The following is a 24,808-nucleotide window of genomic DNA, read 5'->3' on the forward strand; positions in this document are numbered from 1 at the left end:
CGAGCTTCAACACCACCTGGCATCACCCCCTGTTCTTGGGCATTTCGACGAGGACGCCGAAACAAATTCATACCGACGTCAGTAACATCGGTCTGGGTGCGGTGCTCGTACAGCAGCAGGAGAACGGTGAAAGGGTCATAGCTTACGCCAGTCGTACCCGATCACGACCTGAGTCCAATTACACTACCATGGAGAAAGAGTGTCTTGCCGTCGTATAGGCACTTGCCAAGTTTTGATCCTACCTCTATGGCCGCCCATTCAAGGTCGTGACGGATCATCAGTCGTTAAGCTGGCTGGCAAACCTAAGAGACTCTTCTGGATGACTGGCACGGTGGAGCCTGCGCCTGCAGGAATACGAATGACCATCGTGTACAAGTCAGGCCACACACATGATAATGCTGACACATTGTCACGCGCACCTATTGAACCTGCAGATGAACACAGTGAAGACGACAGCGCTTTTCTCGGCACCATAAGCGTGGCAGACGTATTGACACAGCAGCGAGCAGACTGTGAATTGCGACCTATAATTGAACATCTAGAAGGCCACAACACATTTCTGCCCCCCCAAATAGCTCGCGGATTGTCGTCGTTTTGTTTACGACGGGGCATCCTATACAAGAATTCTGCTGCCAGCAACAAAACCTATATTTTGGTCGTACCAGCAGAGCTTCGTGACGAAATCCTGTTCGCATGCCACGACGAGCCTGCATCTGGCCACTTGGGTTTCACTCGAACCCTTGCTAGGGTACGGAAATCGTACTACTGGCCGAAACTCGCCACTTGTGTTAAACGATACGTCCAAGCCTGCCGTGAATGCCAGCGCCGAAAGTTGCCGAATGTGAAGCCTGCTGGATGGTTGAATCCTATCGCGCCGCCTCGAGGGCCCTTCGATTAAGTCGGCATACTGGGCCCATTTCCATTGTCTACTTCCGGAAACAAGTGGATAATCATCGCCACAAACTATTTAACCCGCTATGCTGAAACAAAGGCTTTTCCTTTTAAACGCACAGCTTCTGCGGTTGCACAGTTTTTCGTACAGAACATCGTACTACGCCATGGCGCCCCATCCTGTGTCATAACAGATCGAGGAGCGGCGTTTATGGCAAGGCTGCTAGCAGAAGTTTTTCAACTGAGTTACACCACCCACCGAAAGACGACTGCCTATCACCCTCAAGCAAATGGCTTGACTGAAAGGCTTAACAGAATGATGACCGACATGCCGTAGATGTACATAGACGTGCAGCATAAGACGTGGGACGAGGTACTACCGTACGTCACATTTGCATACAACACCGCTACGCAAGAGACCACATGCTTCATGCCGTTTTCTCTTGTTTACGGTCGTGAAGTTCAGACGATGTTAGAAGCCATGTTACCATGTGACAATTCTGACAATCTTGATGAAGACACCGAGCGTTTCGTGCAGTGTGCCTAGGAACCACGCCAACTGGCTCGCGTGAACATCAGAAAACAACAGTGTATTGATGTGTGACACTACAACCTCCGCCACCGACAAGTTGAGTACCAACCGGGTGACCAAGTGTTAGTTTGGACCCCCGTCCGCCGTAAAGGCCTTTCGTAAAAACTTCTTAGTCGGTACTTTGGCACTTACAAAGTGCTTCAGCGAGTGAGTGACCTCAATTATGAAGTTCTTCCGGACGGCGCCCAGCCAGCATGACCCCGACAATCGCGGCCCGAGATTGTACACGTCGTCTGATTAAAACCATATCACACCCCAGAATAGTCATGGTTTCTGGACCATTACGTTTGTTCTGGGACAAGACTTTCTGCCCGTCAATGTTTTGTTTAGCATCGAGTCGAGGCTCTTCTGGGAGGAGTGGTAATGCCATGCGCTTGTGCCACTTTCCCCCAGAAGAAGACGAGGACGGTCTAGTTCTCGAGCTAGTGCCTTGGTCTTTTGTCGGTGCTGCGCTGCGCCTTTGGCGGCTCGGACTTACCTTAACAACCTCTTTTAGAAGTTACCTGTTCATTAAACATGACAGTATATTGCTTCGCACGTCCACACCATGAATACCGTGAGTTAACTCCAGCGTGTGCTACTTCTGCAATGAAGTAGCACACGCTTGAGTCAACTCACAGTATTCGTCAAGCAGTAGTCCTGGCCATAGAGTTTCACGCTATAAAACCTACAGGGAAATGTGGCGCTGCTGCGCCGTGGTATGCAAGGGAATGCCGGTATATTGTGGATTCGGATTGGCATCGTTCTTGGAGAGCCAAAACGCCTTGAAGACGCACCTGGCTAGCACCGTTCCGTCTGTCACAATGATTCTTTTCCTGATAAAACAGGACGTAAAAAACTGCTTTAGCTTTATTATTACTCAAAAAACATGTTTTGTTTAATTTTGAGGACATACTATTGGATGCACAATTCTATGAAACGTAAAAAGTATCAGCTGGCCGCTAAAGTTGGAGGGCAGACGACAAGATTCTCGCTCGCTTTGGAACAACTTGTCATCTGTTCTTGCTTTTCTTCGCTTGATGCTGCATTGTATGTGAGTAAACTTTATTGAGAGATGTAATATGGATGAATGAAAGCCTTTTATGTAGATTTTATTTTAAGAACGCGTTATTTGTGTAGCCATATCCATGTTTTAGACGAAGCCTCGAACAACACCAGCCAACACAAGCCTCGCAGACACATATCCCATCATTCCCATGAGGGCACGACAGCCCTTTAAGAAACTCGCATAGACGGTGGCGCCAGTTTACCCTCTAGGTGTTATAGTGAGAAACTCTATGGTCCTGGCCTACAATTTCACCCTTGTAGATGAATAAATAGCTTTTACTTTACAACCTTATATATACACCTTCACTTGTAAAATACTATAGCGCTTGACATAGTCTAGTCTGTCCGTGCACAGTCGGATATGCGCCACGAGAGGGTCAAGGTCTGGAGACAGTCACGGTAGTAGAGCCGCACGCCATGAGACCCTTGTCGCCATACACCCGCCAAATTGTGACCGCCGTGACCTGCGGGCAATGACAGTGTACCTCTGAACTTTGTATGTACTGCACGCAAACATATACCATTGGTATAATTTAATAAATTTAAATGCAAACAGAAAAGAAAACTGGCACGAACACCTGTTATGCATCATTACATTGAGTGGGATGTGCAAGCACTCTACATCTGGTTTATAAGCACGGTGTTTTGTAGCCTGTATTAGGTTGCTATTACAAAAGCAGGCAACCCTAAGAACGCAATGGGACGCACTTCACTCATTCTCAGTGAATTTATGATAGTACAGCATAAAAAGCCTAGATTTGTAGTAAAGCAAGTAAAGCCTTGTTCATTCTAACTCGCATATCTAAAAAAGAGATCCTGCAGATATTCCTGTGCATTGTGAGCATCTGTGTCAGCGAAGCCTTCGTGTCCACTCTACCACCACAGCCAACCGAGCGCTGGTGCATCGTGCCACCTAGAGTTACTGTACTACCTTTGAACGAGAGGCCCAATTATTAATCATATCATAAGAAGCCAACAATGACACAAAGGACAACATAGGGGAAATTACTTGTACTTACTAATTGAATTAAAGAAATTATAAATTAATGGAAATGAATATGGATGAAAAAACAACTGGCCGCAGGTGGGGAACGATCCCACTACCTTTGGTGGCATATGCAATAAATCAAGTGCCACTGCTGTGGCCTGATGAAGTCGTCACTTGCGTCAACCAATCAGCACTGTGCCACACCCTCCCTTCATCGATCGTATGATGTTATCACTTGCACCAACCAATCGGCACATGTTACTACCTGTCCCACTTCCTCCTCTCAATCTCATCTCCCTCTCCCCTCCCCTCTAGAGTTCAACTGCCACTGCATTTCATCTCATTTTGTTGCTGTCAGTGCCATTTAGGTGCTGCGGAGAAAGTTAAGCGTTATGGATAAAAGTCTGTTGACATAAAAAATTACACCATCTTCCCGTAGGGGAACCCTGAGTAGTATGCGAAGCAGCCATGGGGTCGACTCAAGGTAGTTTTATCAGCTGTATAAACTTGGACAAGCAGCAGCACCAGCAACTCGCAGAACTGTTGTCGACGCCGTCGGCGTTTTACCTGTGTTCGCACCAAACAGGCGCGGCGTTGGTGACTGTTGCCGGTGCCTCTGGGACGCCTACCGTCGCGCCTCTAACCTAAGCTGCTTCGCATTATCGCGCACGGAGCCGCAGGTGTTGCCATTCGTTGTGCAATCCGGAGAGGAGAGGAGCATCGGAGAGGAGAGGAGGAATGCCGAGAGGAGAGTAGATGAGACAAGGAGAGGAGGGGGAGGAGGATGCGCAGTACGGGTGTGGACGCCGCACGGCTGATTCAAGGAGGGACATAGCCCCCAGCATAAGATGCTTCGCATCTAAACAATTGGTAGTTTATGTAAACTATCATCTGAACTCAGCAGTCACCATGAAGAAAGAATGCTTTAACATCAACTATTTTCAGGGTGCAAATTCAGCTTCCACAGGCATCGTATGTTTCACACCCATATCTCAAAACCTTTTTTTTTTTTTTGTCCTAGAGGTCACATGTAAAAACACTGACTGTCCAGAGCAGGCTGCCACCAAGAGGTAGCCTTAGCACTGAGTATACCTCAACACCTAAGATGCAGTAAATGTGTACACGTGAATATAAGTGTCGCAGTGATTTCTCACTAACTCGGCCAGCATTAGCATATACTTTTTAAAACATCTAATGCTGCTGTGAAAATTTCTGCCCACATCTGCACTGACAGCTTTGTAACGGCTCAATCCTCTGTCATAGCTGCGTGGGTTCCATCAGTGAGGATTACTTTTTCCGTGAAAGTGAGTCATGGGACTTCTAATGCTACCTTACTAATTATCCCCTGCCATCCTTGAAATTGCCACGCCCTAGTTATCATTTTCTCAACAACCTAGCTCAACTGTATTCACACTTGGACCTGTGTGTTGCTGCAGGATATGAAAATGACCTCATTAAACTTCACAGCGAAAGCTTCACACTGCAAGTTTGCATCAGCCAGCAAAGAAGCATTGCTAGACGCATCTAGGAACACTACTATGATTCCGTTTGAGAAGTGTCAACAATATGACCATTTCTTTCACCATGAACTTCATGAAATAGTTCCCGCTGGTTGAGTGCCGCACAAATAGCGATGGAACGAAAAATGTTAGGCCTAACATTAAGAGACGGGAAGAGAGCGGTGTGGATCAGAGAACAAATATGGGGATATCCGATATTCTAGTTCACATTAAGAGGAAGAAATGGAGCTGGGCAGGCCATGTAATGCGTAGCATGGATAACCGGTGGACCATTAGAGTTATAGAATGGATACCAAGAGAAGGGATCGAAGCGCAGTCGAGGATGACAGAAAGCTAGTTGGGGTGATGAAGTCAGGAAATTTGCAGGTGCAAGTTGGAATCAGCTAGAGCAAGACAGGGGAAATTGGAGATCACAGGGAGAGGCCTTCATCTTGCAGTGGACATAAATAGGCTGATGATGATGAGTGCCAGTTCTTGCTCATGCAGAACCGGCATGGCACGATCTGTACGATGATGATGTATTGGGTTTTTTGCCGCAACACGATCTGCACGAGCCCTACACTGCGTCTACGCTGTGTACAGTGAATGCTGTGTGCTCATCCTGCATGAAGCGTACAATGTGTGAAACGGATGGCAATGTGAAGTTCACTAGAGAATCTATAGGGGGGACCCTGGGGACCCGCATCCCCCTCAAGCAAGGTGCAGCACATCCTGAAGTTCAGAAAGCGCAGGTGAATTGAATGGATCTTGAATTTCTGGAGAATGTTGAATAAAGGGATAGGAAACTTGCGTCATTATTCTGTGCTAACTTCACCAGGAGACATGACATAATTTCAAATTACCTGTTCTTTAATTCATAGTCACCTGCCTAGTTCTGTGGAGGACAACACACTACGAAGCGTGTCTGTGTCCCCACCAGTGGATTCGGGGGGGGGGGGGGGGGGGGGGCAGGAAGGAGGCACCCCCTCGGTGAGCGCACATCTGTTAGATTGACTTAACTCCTCAACAAGATGGGGAGCGTCTCTTTAAGCATGGTACTGCTACAACTCTAAAAGGCCCCACTGTTAAACTTTGGAGGTTGTAAAGCACCACCCAAGAACTGTTATACCACAAGAACTTTTCAAAAGCGTTTAACCTGCCAATTACCCCAATTTTTTTCGTAAAAAGTGTTCGCAAAGTTATGCTCGGTTCTGCGATTTTATGAACGTTACGTTTCACAAAAAGGTTGTCGAAAAAGTTTTGAAGGTGCTGATAGATGGGGCAGCGCAATAAGATTGCAAAATGCACACTCAAAACGGAATTTACAACAGCAGTTGCGCCGTCCTATTGTGTCAGCACAAGATGCCACATACCAGAGGGGTATGTATATTTTCTTCGAGCAAGTTTATTCACACAGGTGCCTGAAGAAGGCAAAATGGGTGATAGCAAAGTTGCCAAAAGGGTGAATGCAATATAAAGGTTGTGCTGCTTGCCATTCTCATCTGTTTTTTCAAGTCTGCTGCTGCTTCTGTGCCCCATCTGAAGTTAAATCATCGTTAATAAAGGGCGCATGAATCCTACAAAAGGTGCGTGCTCAACGCAAAGTTTCAAAAAATGCATGCTATCATAACATTTATTGCTACTGTTGCTATCATAGCTCTCACATTAGAACCAAGCTCTCACGTCATCTTCATGTCACAAGCACCTTTCCCATTTTTCTCTCTCTCCCTTTCTCACTCCGTGGCCCATCACTGCTGGCAGTTTTGCGTGCTCCCTGCAAATTTAAAGATGGGCAAAGCAGCTGCACGTGGGTATCCAAGTGCAAGCTGATGCTGCCTTGGTATGTCTGCGAAGCAGTGCACGAAATATGCCTCACGTGATTTTAAGGAAATTATGACAGAACTCGAACTCAAGCACACAGAACACTGAAGTCATCAACAATTTTGTTAATGTTGTTCCCAGCTTAGTGACGAGACAGGCGCATCTATTATAATCTATTTGCACATGACATCCTCTGGAATGTATAGGGACACCGGACACACGTTTAGATAGTGGACAGACTTGAACAGGGAGATTAGATTTGACAACTGCCAATTATGCACGTCACTATTGTTGTGCATTTGAAGTGTTGTTTCACCTTTGGGCACAACTTCATCCAATGTAAAGTTGTGTTCTTTGTTCACTTTGCCTGGTAGTATGTATCTGACTTGTCACTCTCACTATGTATCTGACTTGTCACTATCACTCTCACAACACCCTATGCAACGCTTAGGATACTTACGCAGATCTTTAGGTACATCAACGGCAGAAATTATACTCTTGGCCTATAAAACTTATGTAAGGCCGATCCTCGAATACGCGGCAGTAATTTGGGACCCCCATACACAAACTAACATCCGAAAACTCGAGAAAGTACAGAGGAAATTGGCTAGATTTATTTATAGCTCTTATAGTTGGAAAACATCCCCTACAGCCCTTTTGCAGACAGCCAACTTGGAGAGCTTGGAGACAAGGCGGTATCGTGATAGACTAAAACTTTTCTATTTATTGTATCATGACAAATTAGGAATAGATAAGAATTTATACTTTCAACCAGTACAGCGACGGCAAACTCGATCCTTCCACGCCAAGAAAGTCGGTGAATACTTGGCCAAAACGAATGCTTTTAAAAACTCGTTCTTCCTGCGTACAATCCGTAACTGGAACGACCTGCCCGCTGAGGTGGTCGAAAACCCCACTATTTCGTCTTTCATGTGCGCGCTTGAACGTTTGCGATAATTACTTGCCTTCTATTTATCATGCGTATTTGTCATGCGTTTTCATTCATGTGCGTTCGTTCCTTTTTTTTTTTGAACAGCTGCAATATCGAATACGGCTTTGTCATGCGCAGTGCCGAGTGCTGTCACACGTCACACGCAACGTTAGAATGCTGTTGGTACGGAAATTTTGTATCCTTGTATTTAACTTATTCTTGTATTGTTTCTTGTTTTGCATAAGTGAGCTGCGACTTCGTATGCTCACTTTGTTATGCGCAGTGCCTAGTGCTGTTATGCGCAACGTTAGCATGCTGTTGATACGGAATTGCTGTATCCTTGCATTGTTTCACCTATTCTTGTATTATTTCATACCCACTCCTGCCCAAGGCCTGACATTCAGGCCGGCAGTATGTACCAAATAGATAAATAAACTGCCTCAGAACAATGCACAGGCCACTCTTAGCTATTCGCATAGCTGCTTAGTTGTGTTACTTAGAAAGCAATTTTGTTTGCAAACTCATTTGTTCTATATCAGTTGAAAAATACAGTAAGAGAACTGTGCATATGAGCGAGTCATTGAGGTGAGATGGTTTGATTGCAAGTTGTTCCACGCAGAACAACCATGTATGCGTACTATACCGGTGGCACAAAGCTGTAAACGTGCACTGGAACTGTGCCACGGATGAGCTGGCCCTCGGAGACTGGGCATGCGGCAGCCGTGAGCTTACAGGCATCCCTCTCGACACCTAGGATGGGCAGCTCCATGCCAAGCAGCTGTACACGGGGATCCAAGTGCAAGTTGATGCTGTCCTGGTCTGCAATGCAGTGTACAACATGTGCTGCATATGTTATAAGAAAATAAACCGGACCTTGCATTATAGTAGTACTCGAAGCACAAAAGTAATCAACACTGGTTTAACGAAGGAGTCATCAAGCTGTAGACGACGTTTTGACAAGTTTTGCTTGCGTTCGAGAGCAATTTGGGTTGGTTGGTAGGTATCTAACTGTAGAACAACAGCACAAAACCAAGCTGCAGGCAAGATACAAGTGCTTGTGTGTCTCACCTCCTCAGTCCTTGTGTTTGTTTTACAGACTTTCATTCAACAGGGCAATAACAGCAAATTATATATTTATTTGTTTGTTAGCTTGTTGGATATGCTTGCAGGACCCCAAGGCACTACAGCAAGGAAAGGGATAATATATACACAAGGAATGCAGTAAACATTTTTAAAAATTTGCAGTTTCACCCAAAAGGCAAAGCATAATTAGACGGCTGTACGAAGTAAGGCTAGTAGTTTTATTGGCTGTATAAATTGCAGTTATAATGTGCTTACTAACTAAATTAACATACATGGTATGTGTAACACCTGCACAGGCAAACATAAACAGATCTGCTGCATGTATAAAGCGGAACGGATACAGCATGCACATCATCATTCTTGAACTATATTTAATGCCTTCACAAATGTCCTGCACTCTAATGTCAAAGGACATGAACGTTGTGCCCTGATAACTAGGAGTGCCGCTGCATAAACTGTGTTGCATGTAAATGTTATAAAACTTCGTTTTCCAGTTTTCTTCTAAAAAAATAGAAGGTCCTTCCTATCTCAATGGCAGGTTGGGTTCTGTAGGTTATCGTCAGCTCGATATATATATATATATGACCAATCTGTGCGACAGAGAAAAGCGCTGCCCGTGCATCATGTGACTCGACGTCACCGCTCCAGACACGTTCAACGTTTGTGCAGCGCGAGTTTGCTGCAGTCGGCACCAACGATAATTTGGCATCATTTGCTACCTGTCTAAGCGCTGAAACCGGGAGGGCCACGGCAGGTTCACGCGTCCACCCGCCAACCATGTAAATGCATCTGCAACCGGACGGGTCACCTAACACTTTCGCGCCCTCGTAAACCAAAATGAAAAATTAAATTATACGGTGTTGCGTGCCAAAGCTACGATCTGACAAGGCATGCCCATAGCTAATCTCTGCTTTAGTTAAGGTCAGTGGGCATGCCGTATACAGTAAAAGCTCGATGATACGATCACGGCTAATACGAATTTCCGGATGATACGAATTTTTCTGTGGTCCCGGCCGAGCCCCATTACCTTGCAACGTGCTAGAGAACGGTTGTTACGAATCGATTTTCAGCCTGCGTCGGTTGATACGAATAAACGCCGCCCCACCGACGGCCGCGAAAGAGAACAGCGCGCAGTCACGCGCTTTCTCTCCTCTTTTGGTGCGGAGGCGCAGCGCCGGACAGCGCGGACTCCGCGACTGGGCGCGAAGAGTTTGAAGCGGTGGCGCTTTTGGTGCTTTCGTACTTCTCCTTTTCTGCGAGCCGTCAGATGGAGTGGCTGCTGCGCTTCGGGCCGCGTTCTTCGTGTTTGCGCCATTTTTCCTAGTCGCAGCGAGCTATGTCTCGCAAGCGGAAAGCACTCTCCTTTAAAGAGAAATTAGACATTCTTCGAAAGGTCGATGAGGATCCCAAGAGGAAGCGGACGGAGTTGGCTAAGGAGCTAGGCCTCGCAACGTCAACACTGAGCACAATTGTTGCACAGCGAGATTATCATGAAAAACGTGCTTTCGTTCAACGTCAACGCGAAGCAAGCGAATTCGAACGCGCTTATTTCGAACATACCGCGCACCGACAATGCTCTTAGCAGCGCGCCAAATCACGCGACGGCGCCTCCGACCGGCATTGCTCCGACACCGCCATAGAGCAAAAGCTCAGGAGAGACCCCTCAATGCCGCGCGCGAAGGAACGGAAAAAAAAAAAAAAACGCGGCGGAAATTTTACCCTCTCAAATCGCAAGGTCGCCGTTTCTGCATCGCGCCGGAACAAGCGTGTACGTGCCGACTAGAGTGTTCTAGACAACCGTATTCTAGCACACAATAGTGCCGACGTCTCAGCCAGGCGGATAAAATGGCAGTGAACCCTTCTCCTCTATTTTCTAGTCACATGTTGACCTTGCACGCTGCGGCAGCAGCGCTGAGGGAAGCAGCGGCGGAGGCACAGTCGGGCCAATGAAACTGCCACGCCCGCAAACGCTCGCTTCTCGATAACGGCAGAAAACGAAACTTCAGGGGGCGGCTAAAATAAGCTGGCGCCAGCACGGCGGCGGGCGCGCACGGAGATGTGCGCACGGAGTCGAAGGTGAGAGAGCTACGAGGGAGTTGAGAGGGAGGGCGAGGGGAGCCACCGAAGCGGCGGAGTTGACGCGGCCAAATCCGCTTTCCTGCCGCCCTCCTCCCTCACCTTCGACGGTCTCCGCGCGCACCCGTGTGCCGGCGCCGCTTTGTTTTCTGTCGTTATCGGGAAGCGACCGTTAGCCGGCGTGGGCAGTTTCGTGGTCCGCGCTTGCTATGCGCTTGCGCGCCGCGATATTTCACGACTCGCACCGTTCGTGCATCGTGCTATGGTGCACGAAAACTTCAAAAATACGTCCTTTTAATTCGAACAAATTTTCGGGCCCCTTCGAGTTCGAATTATCGAGATTCGACAGTAGTTTTAATTGTGTTTCGATGATACGAATTTCGGCTAATACGAATATTTTTCGTGACCTCGTGAGATTCGTATCATCGAGCTTTTACTGTATATAGTAGGGGACCCTGGGTTAATTTTTACCAAAACCAGTGTTAATTAACTTGTATAGTACCTAAATCTATAGTACACGAGCGTTTTTGCATTCCGCCCCCATCGGAACTAATGCGGTCGCTGCAGCCAGGATCGAACCATGTGTAAATCCAACTCTACTTACACCAACAAGCCCAAATGTCTACACTGACCAACTCTATATAATGCTCGAAGCTACAAGAGACATACATATGTGCGGCTACAAATGGCCGATGTGATTACAGGCCTCAAAAGCAGTCGGGGAAAGCTTGCCGCTAATTAATATGTGGTACAGGTGGTTCTTTTGGTTATCTGTCTCGTACGTAGTTGCCTACGTACTGGTTAGAATGACGACCATTATGAGGAAGCTCTGGCCCAACTTCGATGCCGCCTATTGAAATCCTTAAAAAATTCTAATTAAATTATGGGGTTTTACGTGCCAAAACCACGATCTGATTATGAGGCATGCCGTAGTGGGCATTGAAATCCTTGTGAAACGGAGAAATGCATTTCTGAGAGAACCCCTGGGCCAATTTTAATGAAATTTAATTGGTGCATTTTAGACAGAAAGGTAAATTCTAGTGACTGTTGGGAGCGAACTTATGATTTAGGGCCTGAATTTGTTTTTAAAGGATTCTTTGAAAAATTGTAAGTTTAAAAAAATGAAATCGCAATGTTTGCAGATTTGTCCCTCTGCATCAAAAACAGATATTGCCGTTCCATAAACTGCATACGATGGAGCACCTAAAGCGGACAAATTTAATATATAAATTTACAGCTTACGTGAATTTGTTACAATGTTTACAAGAGGTTTTGCCAACGTCATGTTCACATAAGAGCAGTATATTGCAGAGCGCTCTATAATACATCAATGTTGTCTGCTTTAAATGTACTACTCCATGCAATTGACAGAATTGTTATATCGACGTTTATATTGCCGAGGTCCAGCGTTGTAAACTTGATAGTTTCGTTTCCTGAAAAATATGTGATTTCTGACAATATTTATAAGAACATCGACGGCCTAAATCAAAAATCCGCTTCCAACAGTCACTATAGATATTAACTTTTGTCTTTTAAATACCACATACCTCGCCAAATTCGGTGCAGTGTTTTCCGAGAAAAGCGATTTCTCGATCCTTTCCCATGTATTTACTTAGGAGCCCCCGAACTACAACTTCCTCAAATCAGCTTTGTGCATTGTGTTTTCCTACACGTTTTGGGAGGAGGCTGACCTAGCTAGGGTGGTGGTGGTGGTGGTAACATTTATTTATGTCCTGAAGAATCTTCACCCCGTCTTTATAGGGGCAAGACTGCGGGCCGCTCCCACGTTGGGACGGGAAGGCCAAGCCTCACCGCCGCATCGTGGGCCTTCTGGACAGCCCGGAGTTGATTAATCCATTCGTGGCTCTTGACCAATGAATAAAATGCGTCCGCCATCAATACGTGGTCCGTGTGGTGCTAGGGTGGCTAGAATTATAGCCACCCTAACCCTAGCGGAAGCGGCGCGCCGAGGGACCCTGTCTGGCAAGGGAAACGCGCTGCGCTTTTCACACCTCCAAATTCTAACCACCCTAACCTAGCTAGGGTAGGGTGGCTTTGACCATGCCCCCAATTTGCCCCCGTACCCTACCAAGGGTACGGGGCAAAATGGTCAACGATGATTTAAAGGGACAGACAACCGCCCATGAATCGAGATACTCCGCTGATTTAAAGGGCCCCTAAACCACCCAGAGGTCGAAATTTAGTTGTGGTGTTGCACTTGTGCACGAGTCTATAAGGAACACGTAGCCGCGAGAATTTTTCGAAATGATGCCGTAATAGCGGAGTTATACGCGTTTGGTGTTCGCCTCTCTACGGCAAGGAAGTCTCGCCGTTTGCGAGCAAAACCGCCGTCGAACGGCGGCCCGCGAATGGCAAACGGCTTGCGGCGAGTTACCGTGCCGGTAACGTGCTGACGGGTCTTAGCCGCGACTCTGCGCTTCTCGGCTACCCGCGGTTGTTGCCGTGCCGGCCCGTGCTCATGGGAAGCGTGCCGCTATGGACCTCGATCGTGTTGCGCGCACGTCTAGAAAGGCCAACACTGTCGCACTCTGTTCGCGCAGCTAATCAGACCGCTAAGCACGACTGTGTTGGAACGTGACCGATTTGGCACTTTCGTTGCGGGCTGTAATTACCGATTCGCAAGGGCGCACAAACGAGCAACACGACGAGGAAGAGCAGGGAGCGCTCGTACCTGCTAGCAGACTAACCGAAAGTCGACCAATCGACATTGTCGCCCCCGTTGACATCACAAGATGCACCCTGGTGACGTCACCACGTCACGACCACCGCTGGGAATACTGGAAAGACTCGGAGAGGAGCACGGTGTTTGTTGATTTTGTAGTGCGTAGCGCTATAGTATTCTAGTACACTGTAGTAGCGCTGCAGCGTTTGGCATCGTTGATCGTGACGGCATTCTGAACTCGATGCGCGTGTTTACTTGAAATGTTTAAAAAATGTCGGAGGTGGTTTGGGGCCCTTTAAAGATTGCCTATCGTACTGGTTAAAACGAGCCATGCGCGGGGGACGCGCGCTATCACGGAAGGCGAACTCCCCCGCGCGCTGTCACGGAGAGCGAACGCACGGCGGAAAGCAAACGCGACCGTCGCCCGAAAGGCCGTGGGGGTATGGGAGGGAGGGAGGCGGGGCAGCGCTGTGCTCCGGCAGCGAAGGCGTATCTTGCCACTCAATCTCCCACGCGAAAGCAAGAAAGGGGGGGGAGGGGGGCAGCTTCTCCTCTGCCAACAACGTCTTTGCCCGGCGGTGCCGGTCGCCCGCACCGTCTCTTATCTCCACACGGCTCTGACCTTTGTATGCGCTGTGCATTCGCCGCTCAGTTTCCGTTGAAGCGATAGAACGCGCGAACCTGCGCTTGCTGCCAGCGTTTTGACAGTCGTTGGCTGCGGTCATTCAGTGTGATCTATTCATGTTTGCTTGTGCGCGCTGACACCACGATTGTTAATTCAGTTAGTAAGCCAATGTGTCCAAGTTTATGCAGCCGATAAAACTACTATCCCTACATTCTCATTAAACGTGAATTTATATTTTTAATTTTTAACTAAAAGTCGCGAAAAATGGCCTTTCGCACCTTACGCGGCAAAAACATGAACATGCATATGAGATCTACCACGTGACCTTGTGTTAGTGTACGCGGTTCCTGGTCTTTTTATTAGTATTTAAGCACAGCACACTTCTTCCGTTATAAGATTTTTCTAACTTACAACTTACAATGGGCAGATACGCCTTCGTTTGTAGCGAGTTGAAAAGTGGCACTGCCTTCGCCTTCGTTTTCGATGAGTTGACTTGGCTCGTCTATCGACCGAATAGCGATGGTGAGGGCTAGCCAGCCATGGTAGCCAGCCATGGATGGCCATGGCGTAGGTAGAGTGTACTACACCCTAAAAAAAATGTCGCAGTTTCGCCCTAAGGGCGAAGCAATGAATGCGATAGCAACACAGCAATGTCATACGAAGTAAGGTGGGCGGCTTTGGTAGCAATATGAATTGTAGTAAACATGAGCTGATTAAGTAAGCAGGTGTGCTGCGGCGTAAGTAGACCGACATGAAGAGAGACTCGATGACCATGAGAAGGCGCGTGTGAAACGCTGGTGTTGATGAGAAGCGCTTCCCGTGGGCAGCGCGTGCGAAGGGACGCACCTGTAGCGCTGCACTGCCGATCCGGGCAGCATTGCATGTGTAGCGTGCGTTGGAAAATGTGGCCCGACTATTACTAACTGAATGAACAAGCGTGGTGTGAGCGCGCACAAACAAACATGAATAGATCACACTGAATGACTGCAGACAACGACTGTCAAAACGCTGGCAGCAAGCGCATACGCCGCAGCGGGCGAAGGTACGTGCGGTCTATTGCTTCAACGGAAACTGAGCGGCGAACGCACAGCGCATAAAGGTCAGAGCCGTGTGGAGATAAGAGACGGTGCGGGCGAGCGCGGTTGTTGGCAGAGTAGAAGTGCGCCCCCCCCCCCCCCTTCCGCTCCCTCCGGCGCTGGGTTCCCGCTTACTAGCTTGCGCGTGGGAGATTGAGTGCGTTCGCTCTCCGTGATAGCGCGCCTCCCCGCACGCCTCCGCTCGGGCATACGGCGCGCGGCGAAGATTTTATCTATACGGAACCTCACGGCGACGGCGACGGCAGAAATCCGGTTGAAGTGTCCATATAATTGCTATTGCAATAAAATAATGCTCAGAACTGCGTGCGTGAATATGAATGTGCCTGTGTAAACACGCGTATCCGATACGATCTGCGTGATTTCCAGCCGGCGGATGTTCGGACCGACTTTTGCACAGGTTTTCGCGCTTTCCATATGCGCTGGCTTTGTCGCCGCTCCCGCTGTACACGTCGCATGCGATAATTTCATTGCTATAGCAATTATATGGACACTCCAAGCGGATTTCTGAAGTCGGCGTCGCCGTGAGGTTCCGTATAAAGTCCGAGGGCGATAACATCTCAGCCGCGCGCCGTATGCTGCATGTGCGAGTGAAAGCAAGCGAGGGACGCGTTGCTTTCACGGAGAGCGAACGTCCGGCGGAGAGCAAACGCGACGTCTTCCGTCGCGCGAAAGGCCATGGGGGGGATGGGAGGGAGAGGGAGTGGGGCTACGTTGTGCTGCGGCACCAACTGCGTATCTTGCGACCGGGCGCAAAGTGAACTGGCGACTCAATCTCGGGCGTGAGAGGAGGAAAGCGGGATGGCCGCGCGGGAGGCCAGAAGATAGCGCCAACCTTTCCCTTTTTCAACGAACCACTTAGTTAGGCCAGGGGGTGCGGCTTCTACTCTGCCAGCAACTGAGTACTTGTACTTTGCGCGGCTGCGGGCGGTCGCGCGCACCGTATCTTGAAAACGATCTGCACACGGCTCCTGCCTTTGTATGCACTGTGCTTTCGCCGCTCAGTTTCCGTTGAAGCGATAGACCGCACAAACTTTCGATCGCTGCTGCTGATGCGCTTATCACGCCAGCGTTTTGACAGCGGTTGTCTGCGGTCATCGAGTTTGATCTATTCATGTTTGCTTGTTCGCGCTGACACCATGTTTATTAATTAATCTAGTGAGCGAATGTGTCCAAGTTTATACAGTCGATAAAACTACTATCCTTACTCCGTATAACTCTCTACTGCATGGTTTGCGAACGCAATTGATGCTTCGCCATTCGGCCGAAACTGCATGCGACTTTTTTCTATGGGTCCTGTCTAGCTGGACAAACATTTTACCCACAAAAACGGTCTACCGAGGAAAAGCTGGGCGTGCCAAAGCACCGACCACGGCGCGGGGCCTGTCTTTCACCGAATATTCGAAAAAATGTCACAGTTTCGCCCTAAGGGCGAAGCAATGAATGCGATAGCAACACAGCAATGTCATACGAAGTAAGGTGAGCGGCTTTGGTAGCAATATGAATTGTAGTAAACATGAGCTGATTAAGTAAGCAGGTGTGCTGCGGCGTAAGTAGACCGACATGAAGAAAGACTCGATGACCACGAGAAGGCGCGTGTGAAACGGTGGTGTTGATGAGAAGCGCTTCCCGTGGGCAGCGCGCGTGCGAAGGGACACACCTGTAGCGCTGCACTGCCGATCCGGGCAGCATTACATGTGTAGCGTGCGTTGGAAAATGTGGCCCGACTATTACTAACTGAATGAACAAGCGTGGTGTGAGCGCCCACAAACAAACATGAATAGACCACACTGAATGACTGCAGACGGCTGACAAAACGCTGGCAGCAAGCCCGTACGCTGCAGCGGGCTAAGGTACGTGCGGTCTATCGCTTCAACAGAAACTGAGCGGCGAATGCACAGTGCATAAAGGCCAGAGCCGTGTGGAGATAAGAGACGGTGCGGCGAGCGCGGTTGTTGGCAGAGTACAAAGTGTCCCCCCCCCCCCCCCCCCCCGCTCCCTCCGGCGCTGGCTTCCTGCTTTCTTGCTTGCGCGTGGGAGAGATAAGAGACGGCGCGGTCGAGCGACGAGCACGTTTGTTGGCAGAGTAGAAATGCCCCCCCGCTCCCTCCGGCGCTGGCTTGCCGCTTCGTTGCTTGCGCGAGGGAGATTGAGTGCGTTCGCTCTCCGTGATAGCGTGCGTCCCCGCACGCTTCCCGGAAGATCGGGCATACGGCGCGCGGTGAAGATTTTATCTATACGGAACCTCACGGCGACGGCGACGACGACGACGGTGACGCCGACGGCAGAAATCCGGTTGAAGTGTCCATATAATTGCTATCGCAATAAAAAGAGGGAAAAAAAACGAAACGAGTAGTAGGTATTCGATATTCGCGAATGGAATTATTCGAACGTTCACTAGTCCGTTCGATTCGCATTCGAGCGCACATCTTGTAATTAAACCTATTCGGCATTGCGTAATGGTTAGGCCGTCTGCGTTTCGCGTTCGTCCGTTGCAATATGCGCGTCGTCTTGGAGATATCGCGCGTGCGACCTTGATTCCGCTGTTAGATTAAGCTGCGTGGTGCAAATTTAGTTCGAAGCTATTGCGCTTAATATCCACACGCGAGCTTTCGCCGTTCCTATACCACTATGCGCACATACAAATTTGTCAGCTATACATATGCGTTCGCAGTATATAGTTGCCGCGGGTGATCACCCGCGAACCCAAACTCCGCTCCAAGCGCAATGCCTTTAGTTAAAGAGTGGGCGTGATTTCACGCTCGATATCCATTAAATTGTCTACGGATAGGAACATATCAAGGCCTAGCTCCCCGGAACTGCATGCTGCCCAACCCACGGTGTAAAAAAGGAAGGTGATCCGACGGCGGCGCGAGGGGCGGCCACTTAGTGTGACTCTACGCACGCCGCTGCCGCAAGGGGCAGCACCTGTTCAGGGGGCCACTTTTTCGCTCGCTTTGCTGGCGCTTTTATGGAAACGCGCGGCAGAAGTGCTTTATTTCGACCAATATATGTCGTTCGCCTGCTTAAAACGACTCTACTTGGTTGGGGGAACGTCCCTTTATATTTCTGCCGACATTCCGATTGACTCCGACGTGGCGAGCAGCGTTAAGCGCAGCGCGCCGTCTGCTCGAGCAGACGACGCGTCTCTCTCGTGTTCGAAATGACGGTATTTTGACTGTAAGTGGCATGAAACCTTCTACCTGCTCAGGATTTGGCGTCCAAAAACGAAAAATTGCATATCTTTGGGTATGGGTGTTAAAATGCTGACGGGGGTCGTAAATTATCCACTCTTGTGCCGCAGCTGCAAGGCCTCCTGAACACGTGCTGCCCCTAGCGGCGGCGCTCACTTCCGGTCACACGAAGTGGCCGCTCTCTCGCCCCAGCGCGGGCGCGCCGTCGGAGCACCTATCTTCTTCCACCGTGGCCCAACCCCTCCAGCTAGGCCTAACCAGCGCTGCGTCGTTGGTAGCCGGCGCCCAAAATTGCGGTTTGGTACCCGGTTAATTAGCTTCGCAGTAGCTGTATGCAGACGGCACCTGGAAAGCGCAGGAACCACCTCGACAACAAAAGTGACGGCACGGGTGGCACGTGCAACAGTCGAATGGCGGAAGCTTGTTTCGGGGACGCCATGTTATTGGCATCGCGGATCGATCAGTCCGAAAAGTCGAATTCACGATCGCACTGTACGGTGTGCGGAATTTCTATCTCCATTCTACATTAGTTCTGTGGAGTTGGTGACGCGTTGCCGCGGGGAAGCCCCAATAATGGAGTAAGTCTCATAAAATTGGTCGCCGACTTACTTTCATATATATTGCGCTTTTTTTTTTTTTTTTTGCTAATTTGTGTGCTTCATGCGAAGACCGCGTGTCCTCGGACGCTAACCTTTTCAACGTTCGTAAATTTAAACGGATGCAAACATTCCGGTCGTATGCTTCAATTCCCATGTTTTGTAGGTCTACATGTCGTGCGCGTGTGCATCCTTTGATAAATGTTGTTTTGGTTATATATAGCGCGGATATTCGTGACTCCGGTGACTTACGACGTAATCGGTCTTTACGCTATATGGCCAACTGGACCGAAGCACTTACTCGAGAGAAGTTCGAAGGAGATGTTGATGCCGGAGCCAACCGGCACGACGCATGGGTCGCTGCTGCACGGGGTGACCACTAAGGACCGGATTGCCTCGCCACCGTCTGCGCACGTATGGAGTGTTCACCCATAGCCTCCTATATACCCATATGCGTCACATATGTGTACAGCACTCTATGAAAATAAGTTTGCATCCTTTAATTGGGGCTTACCGTACCCCCAAACAATTGACAATTAAACGCCATCTGTTAAATATGTCATTCGATCGAAAAATATGTACACAATGACAAGTTTGGTTTGATTTGAATTGTAATTTGCCGCCACTACGTGGTGGCGATGAGAAAAATGTCCACAGCAATAAAAAAAAAAAAAAAAACGAGCATTACACGATCACACATTTTTTTATTTATCGTCGGTTCCTATTCATTAGACAATGGAAGTCGGCTGGTTAGACTAGACTGTTCATTCGGCCGCGGCTGTTCTTATTAAATACTTCGATTCCTTTAATTGCTTTTGGATTATACCAAAGATTTTCGCGGTACCAGAGAAGTTGAACGGTTCTAAAAACGGCCGACGGCGCAAACAGTAAAAGCAGGTAAGAAAATGCTCGGATTGACGTCACGTTTCTCACAGAGGCTCCTGTAAACGAAGAAAATTAAACGGATTTGAAAAGAAAATTTGGCACAATTCGTGCGGCGTGGGAATCGAACCCGGGTCTCTGTGGTGCGAGACGGATGGATGGATGGTATATGACTCATGAGCGTCCTCTTTGAAACAAAGTGGTAGGTTGCGGCACCAAGCTCTTGTTATTATTTTTGCTAATGTCCTACCTTTATTTTGAGAAAACACACAAATACAAAGAATTTCAAGCATCAAACTCTTTTAACCATTACTGGGAACGCTGTTTCTGTACGTCTCCGTTAATGTTTGTGGTCTCGCTACTTTTCTTCCACCAAACCTCCAACCGCCTCTTACTGACATGTTTACTTTCCCACTGCTATCCCTGAACCCAAGAGCTTCAAGGAGGTAAGCACTGCCGAAGGTACGAGGCGTACACAGGCCATATCCTTGCGCAGCGGTATATAGTTCCGGGAGTAACTGGCTCATTATTGGCTATACTAGAGAGTTTTATTTTTGCTCGCTACATGATACGGTACAGCCATATGTGACATGTTATGGCCTTTGCGCATGCATGTCGTATACAGAGAATTACTGTGGCAGTTACCGCCGCGATAGGTTCGCCGCGCGATAGCTACGCCGAGCTGGGGGAGAGAGAGCTGAGAAAGAGAGAGAGAGAGAGAGTGAAAACAGATTATTAAAAAAACACCGCCCAAGCACTCCGTACAGATGGTTAACCAGCGAAGCCGAAACGTGCGGCCCCGGTGTTTAGCAGTGGGTTAATCCCGACGCTGTATTGAAGCGTTTCTCAATTATTGGTTACATGTTTGTGTTTCTAGTGGAACGCAATCGCCAATGGCGGGCGGATGCTGCTAACCACGACGCCGAGCTAACTCCAGATATCGAACGCATGCGACAACGGCGAGCCGAGGAAGCGGCGTTGCGGGCAGGGCAACGTCAACGTGGCAATGGCGGGGACGCGTTCTCCGGGGCCAACGCCCGCTATCGGCTGGAGTTTCTCGAGCGGAACTTTGGCTTCGGCTGCGACGAAACGTCCACGTTGAAATCGCGAAGTGGAACGCAAGCGCCAATGGCGGGCGGATGCTGCTAACCACGACGCCGAGCTAACTCGAGATATCGAACGCATGCGACAACGGCGAGCCGAGGAGGAGGCGTTGGGGTACAGTGAACTGTATTTGCGGGCAGAACCAACGTTTGGGCAGAGCAGCGTCAGCGTGGCAATGGCGGGAACGCGTTCGCTAACGACGTCACTAACGGCGCTGCCAGTGGCGCGCGCGCTTGGGTGCGAAGTATAATTGACGGCGCAGCCAATGGAGACGTTTAGCGAAACATAGGACGAACGGGTTTTCGTTTCGCCTAGCTAGCTATATACAGCTTTCGCTGTAAAAATAGCATCGCGCAGCATAGCGGATACGAGGTGGAGAGGAGGAGTGAAGGCATGCGGTAGTGGGACGCGTAGATCTGCTGCAGACGCCGATCGCGTCTCCCCGCGTTCGCGCCGAACGCGCCTGGTGTCCGTGACTGCAGCCGTTGCCTCTGGCGGCGGCTCGGCAGGTTCCGACCAGACAACTGGACACTAGTTGCCTCCGAAATACTGAAGCGAGAGCTAGAGAAGCTGAAACCAAGCGTCGCAGAAGAGAACATCCCGAGGTTAGATTGAGGGAAGCCGAGAGTTCGCGTAGGCGAAGAAATGAAGATCCGGAGGCTTGTGCACGTGGCCGGTTGAATTCATCGCGATACTAGGCAGACCATTGCGAAGAAATCCTGAGCACCAGGAAACTAAGTGTGTGGTTTGCCACTACTTTATAGGCTTTCTCCGCTGGTCTATGGTGTTTGCGGCGGTACATGCAGCCACGCATAATTTTTACAGCGAAGCTGTATACCTCTCGTTGGTCATGTCGCGGCGTAAACACAAAACTCCAGGTTAATAATTGAAGGCAAACGGCATATCTTGCTTTGCAATCAGACATACATCATATATATATATATATATATATATATATATATATATATATATATATATTAGAGCACTGCACGGGCCGATTTTTGCGGCCTGGGCCCGGCCCGGGCCCGTTTTTACATTGGGCGGCCCGCCCGAGCCCGATCAAAACTTTTATGGCGAGACCCGAGCCCGGCCCGGGCCCGGACATAATCTATGTTACCCGCCCGGCCCGGCCCGCCACCCCATTACCTTAAGCCCGAGCCCGGCCCGAGCCCGGCTCGAAACCGGCACGAACCCGGCCCGAGACCGAAAAATACATGTTTTTCAGAGTTGAGAAGCCCGAGAATAACTCGCAGAAAGCCCGAGCCCGGCCCGGGCCCGCGTCAAAAAACCAGAGCCCGGCCCGGGCCCGGGTCAAAAAGCACCCGCCGTGCCCGAGCCCGGCCCGAGCCCGTGACAAAACTGCTCTACCCGGGCCGGGCCCGGGCTTTCGGGTAAGCCCGAGCCCGTGCAGTGCTCTAATATATATATATATATATATATATATATATATATATATATATATATATATACAGGGTGTTTCAGCGAACACTTTCACAATTTATTTAAGGTGTGCCTGTGGCAGATAGCCCAGTTCTAGTTAATCAGCTGGTCTCGAATTTCTGGTTAATCAGCTGGTCTACTCGAGACGAATTCTCGAATCCCGAGAATTCGTTTCAAGTGTATTCGCCTTGCGAACTCCACGGCTACAATTTGTAAATTGCAATATGGGCCATCAGGTAATTAGTTAAAACATCATTAGTAAAATTTTGTTAATTATTCGAGTATGCATTTCAATTTCTTGCGCAAGTACTGTCCGCCTCTTCGAGTAGACCAGCTCATGAACTAGAATTGTGCTATCTGCCACAGGCAACCTTTAAGAATTTTTGAAAGTGTTCGCTGAAACACCCGGTATATATATATATATATATATATATATATATATATATATATATATATATATACTTATATATACGCTTTCATATATAAAAGGGATATTCGTCTAGTAAGTCATTCAGTTCATTCTAAGACTGCCATGGGTAGACCACAGAAATTATACACACCAGAAGAGCAGGAGTGAATATATAATGCTCGACCATGATATAGCTTCGCTAGACATTCACGTTCGCAGGGCGGGATGGCATCCAATTTTTTTTTTTTTTTTCCTTTGCGGTAGTTAGTCATAGCAGGTTTCTTTTCCATTGCCGCCGCCCATGGGATTGTCTCAGCATCTCTGACTTTTCGCTTGACCCCCCCCCCCCCCCCCCCCCTTGCTCTTGCACCCCATCTACTTTCTTACATATTCCTCAGTCGTTCTTCAAGATCAATTTTACTCTGAGCCTCCCTTACTTCAAAATTTGTCCTGCCCATGCACAGCTTCATTAGTAGTTTTCCCGTAAGCGCCCAATGCGAGGCGTCCCACTGACCTTTGGTTGCCATCGAGACCTGATTGTACCCCTGACTTTAAGCAAACAACCGCATTTCCAAATGTAAGTCCTGCCATATATCATTAAACCTTTCCACATACCTCGGAGCACCTCGTACCTATATTGTATCCCCATGCAGAGACGAGGAGCACACGTTTCCGACGCCACGGTGCGTCAATGGTTCTGGCTTACTAGAGGTGTTCCTAGTACGTGCGTGTGATTGCACACTTCACGTGACTAAAGGTGTGGTCTAGTGCGTGCGTCATTGGGCACGTGACGTTGCAGTCAATTGGAGGGGAGTGGCACCACTTCATGAGTGTATAAAATGAGCGCATTCACGAAGTTCCGAGGTCTAGAAACGGTATAATACTTTCGCATTCCCACACGGAAGAAGTCTTAAGTGTCTCTGCCGAATTTTTTTTAAAGAAAAGCTCCGACCGCATTTAACTTCACACAGTGAGTTTCCATTGCGTACCGGCAATGTTCGCTTAATTTGGTCTTGGTGGCATTCACAGTTCTACCACGGCAGCGTTCTCTATTTTGCCCAGCTCTTATACACGCTCATAACGCTTTAGAGCTTTTGCAAACGTAATTTATTGCAAAAGCCCTAATTAATAATTAACTGGTGCGTACAGTCACCAAACAAAGAAGCTGCCACCTTTAGTTGAGTGAGGAGACCAGACGAACCTAATATATCGCACCTGACAAAAGTAAAAAGAAATAAAAATGAGGGTTCAATAATTATTCGTGACGCATCTAAATAAGCCAGAAACGTTAAAACTTCGCGACACATTGCACTTAAAATGCTGCTGAAACCTAGCTAATAACAGCAGCATATGATACATTCGAATACCTGCTTACGACTTTTTAAAACCTGTATTTGATCAACACGCATTTACCATCGCACAAAGACTTGTATTGTTCCCCCTATATGCTCACAAAATTTGACCTTAGTTGTAGTTGCAATTATGCCAGCGTAGCAGCCATATATAGTCATACAGTCAGCAGCCATATACAGCAACTCTAGCGTCGTCAGGGCGCCTCGATGCGCTCGCTCGCCTCCGCTCCGTTCGGTAGGGCGAGCGCATTGAGGCACTCTACGCATCGTCTCTTCACCAAAGTGCTGCATGAGCGGATGTCTGTCTGCGGAGGCTGCTATGAGTAGCGCCCACGCGCTGCCTCTCGGGATCTGCCGATTAGCGAGGCAGTCGAGCCACTTCGCTCCTTTTGGAACGTGCCGCACGAGACAGATTGTCCGCGCCAGCCAATATATCGCAAAATGAAAACACGTATAATGCTGCGCTCAAATTTCGCATTAGGGTTATCGTGATCGTCGGTG

At 48.7% G+C, this 24,808-nt stretch overlaps 1 protein-coding gene across 2 annotated transcripts in view; it reads right to left on the bottom strand.

Moving 5' to 3' along the window:
- Positions 1-2,321: 2,321 nt before the first annotated feature.
- The window catches only part of LOC119441766 (mite group 2 allergen-like Ixo r 2), a 31,572-nt gene continuing 9,085 nt past the window's right edge, over positions 2,322-24,808 (bottom strand). Inside the window, exons 2-4 of one of the 2 annotated variants that reach the window (XM_049661601.1) lie at positions 19,422-19,526; positions 8,413-8,588; positions 2,322-2,994 (exon numbers count right to left, since the gene is read on the bottom strand). In XM_049661601.1, the coding sequence (XP_049517558.1) occupies positions 2,908-2,994; positions 8,413-8,588; positions 19,422-19,526 (368 nt within the window). In that variant the 3' untranslated portion in view covers positions 2,322-2,907. The remainder of the gene's footprint in view (positions 2,995-8,412; positions 8,589-19,421; positions 19,527-24,808) is intronic. The other variant, XR_007465598.1, reaches the window with a different exon arrangement.

This window comes from Dermacentor silvarum, chromosome 2 (assembly GCF_013339745.2).
Source record: "Dermacentor silvarum isolate Dsil-2018 chromosome 2, BIME_Dsil_1.4, whole genome shotgun sequence".
NCBI classification, from domain to species: domain Eukaryota; kingdom Metazoa; phylum Arthropoda; class Arachnida; order Ixodida; family Ixodidae; genus Dermacentor; species Dermacentor silvarum.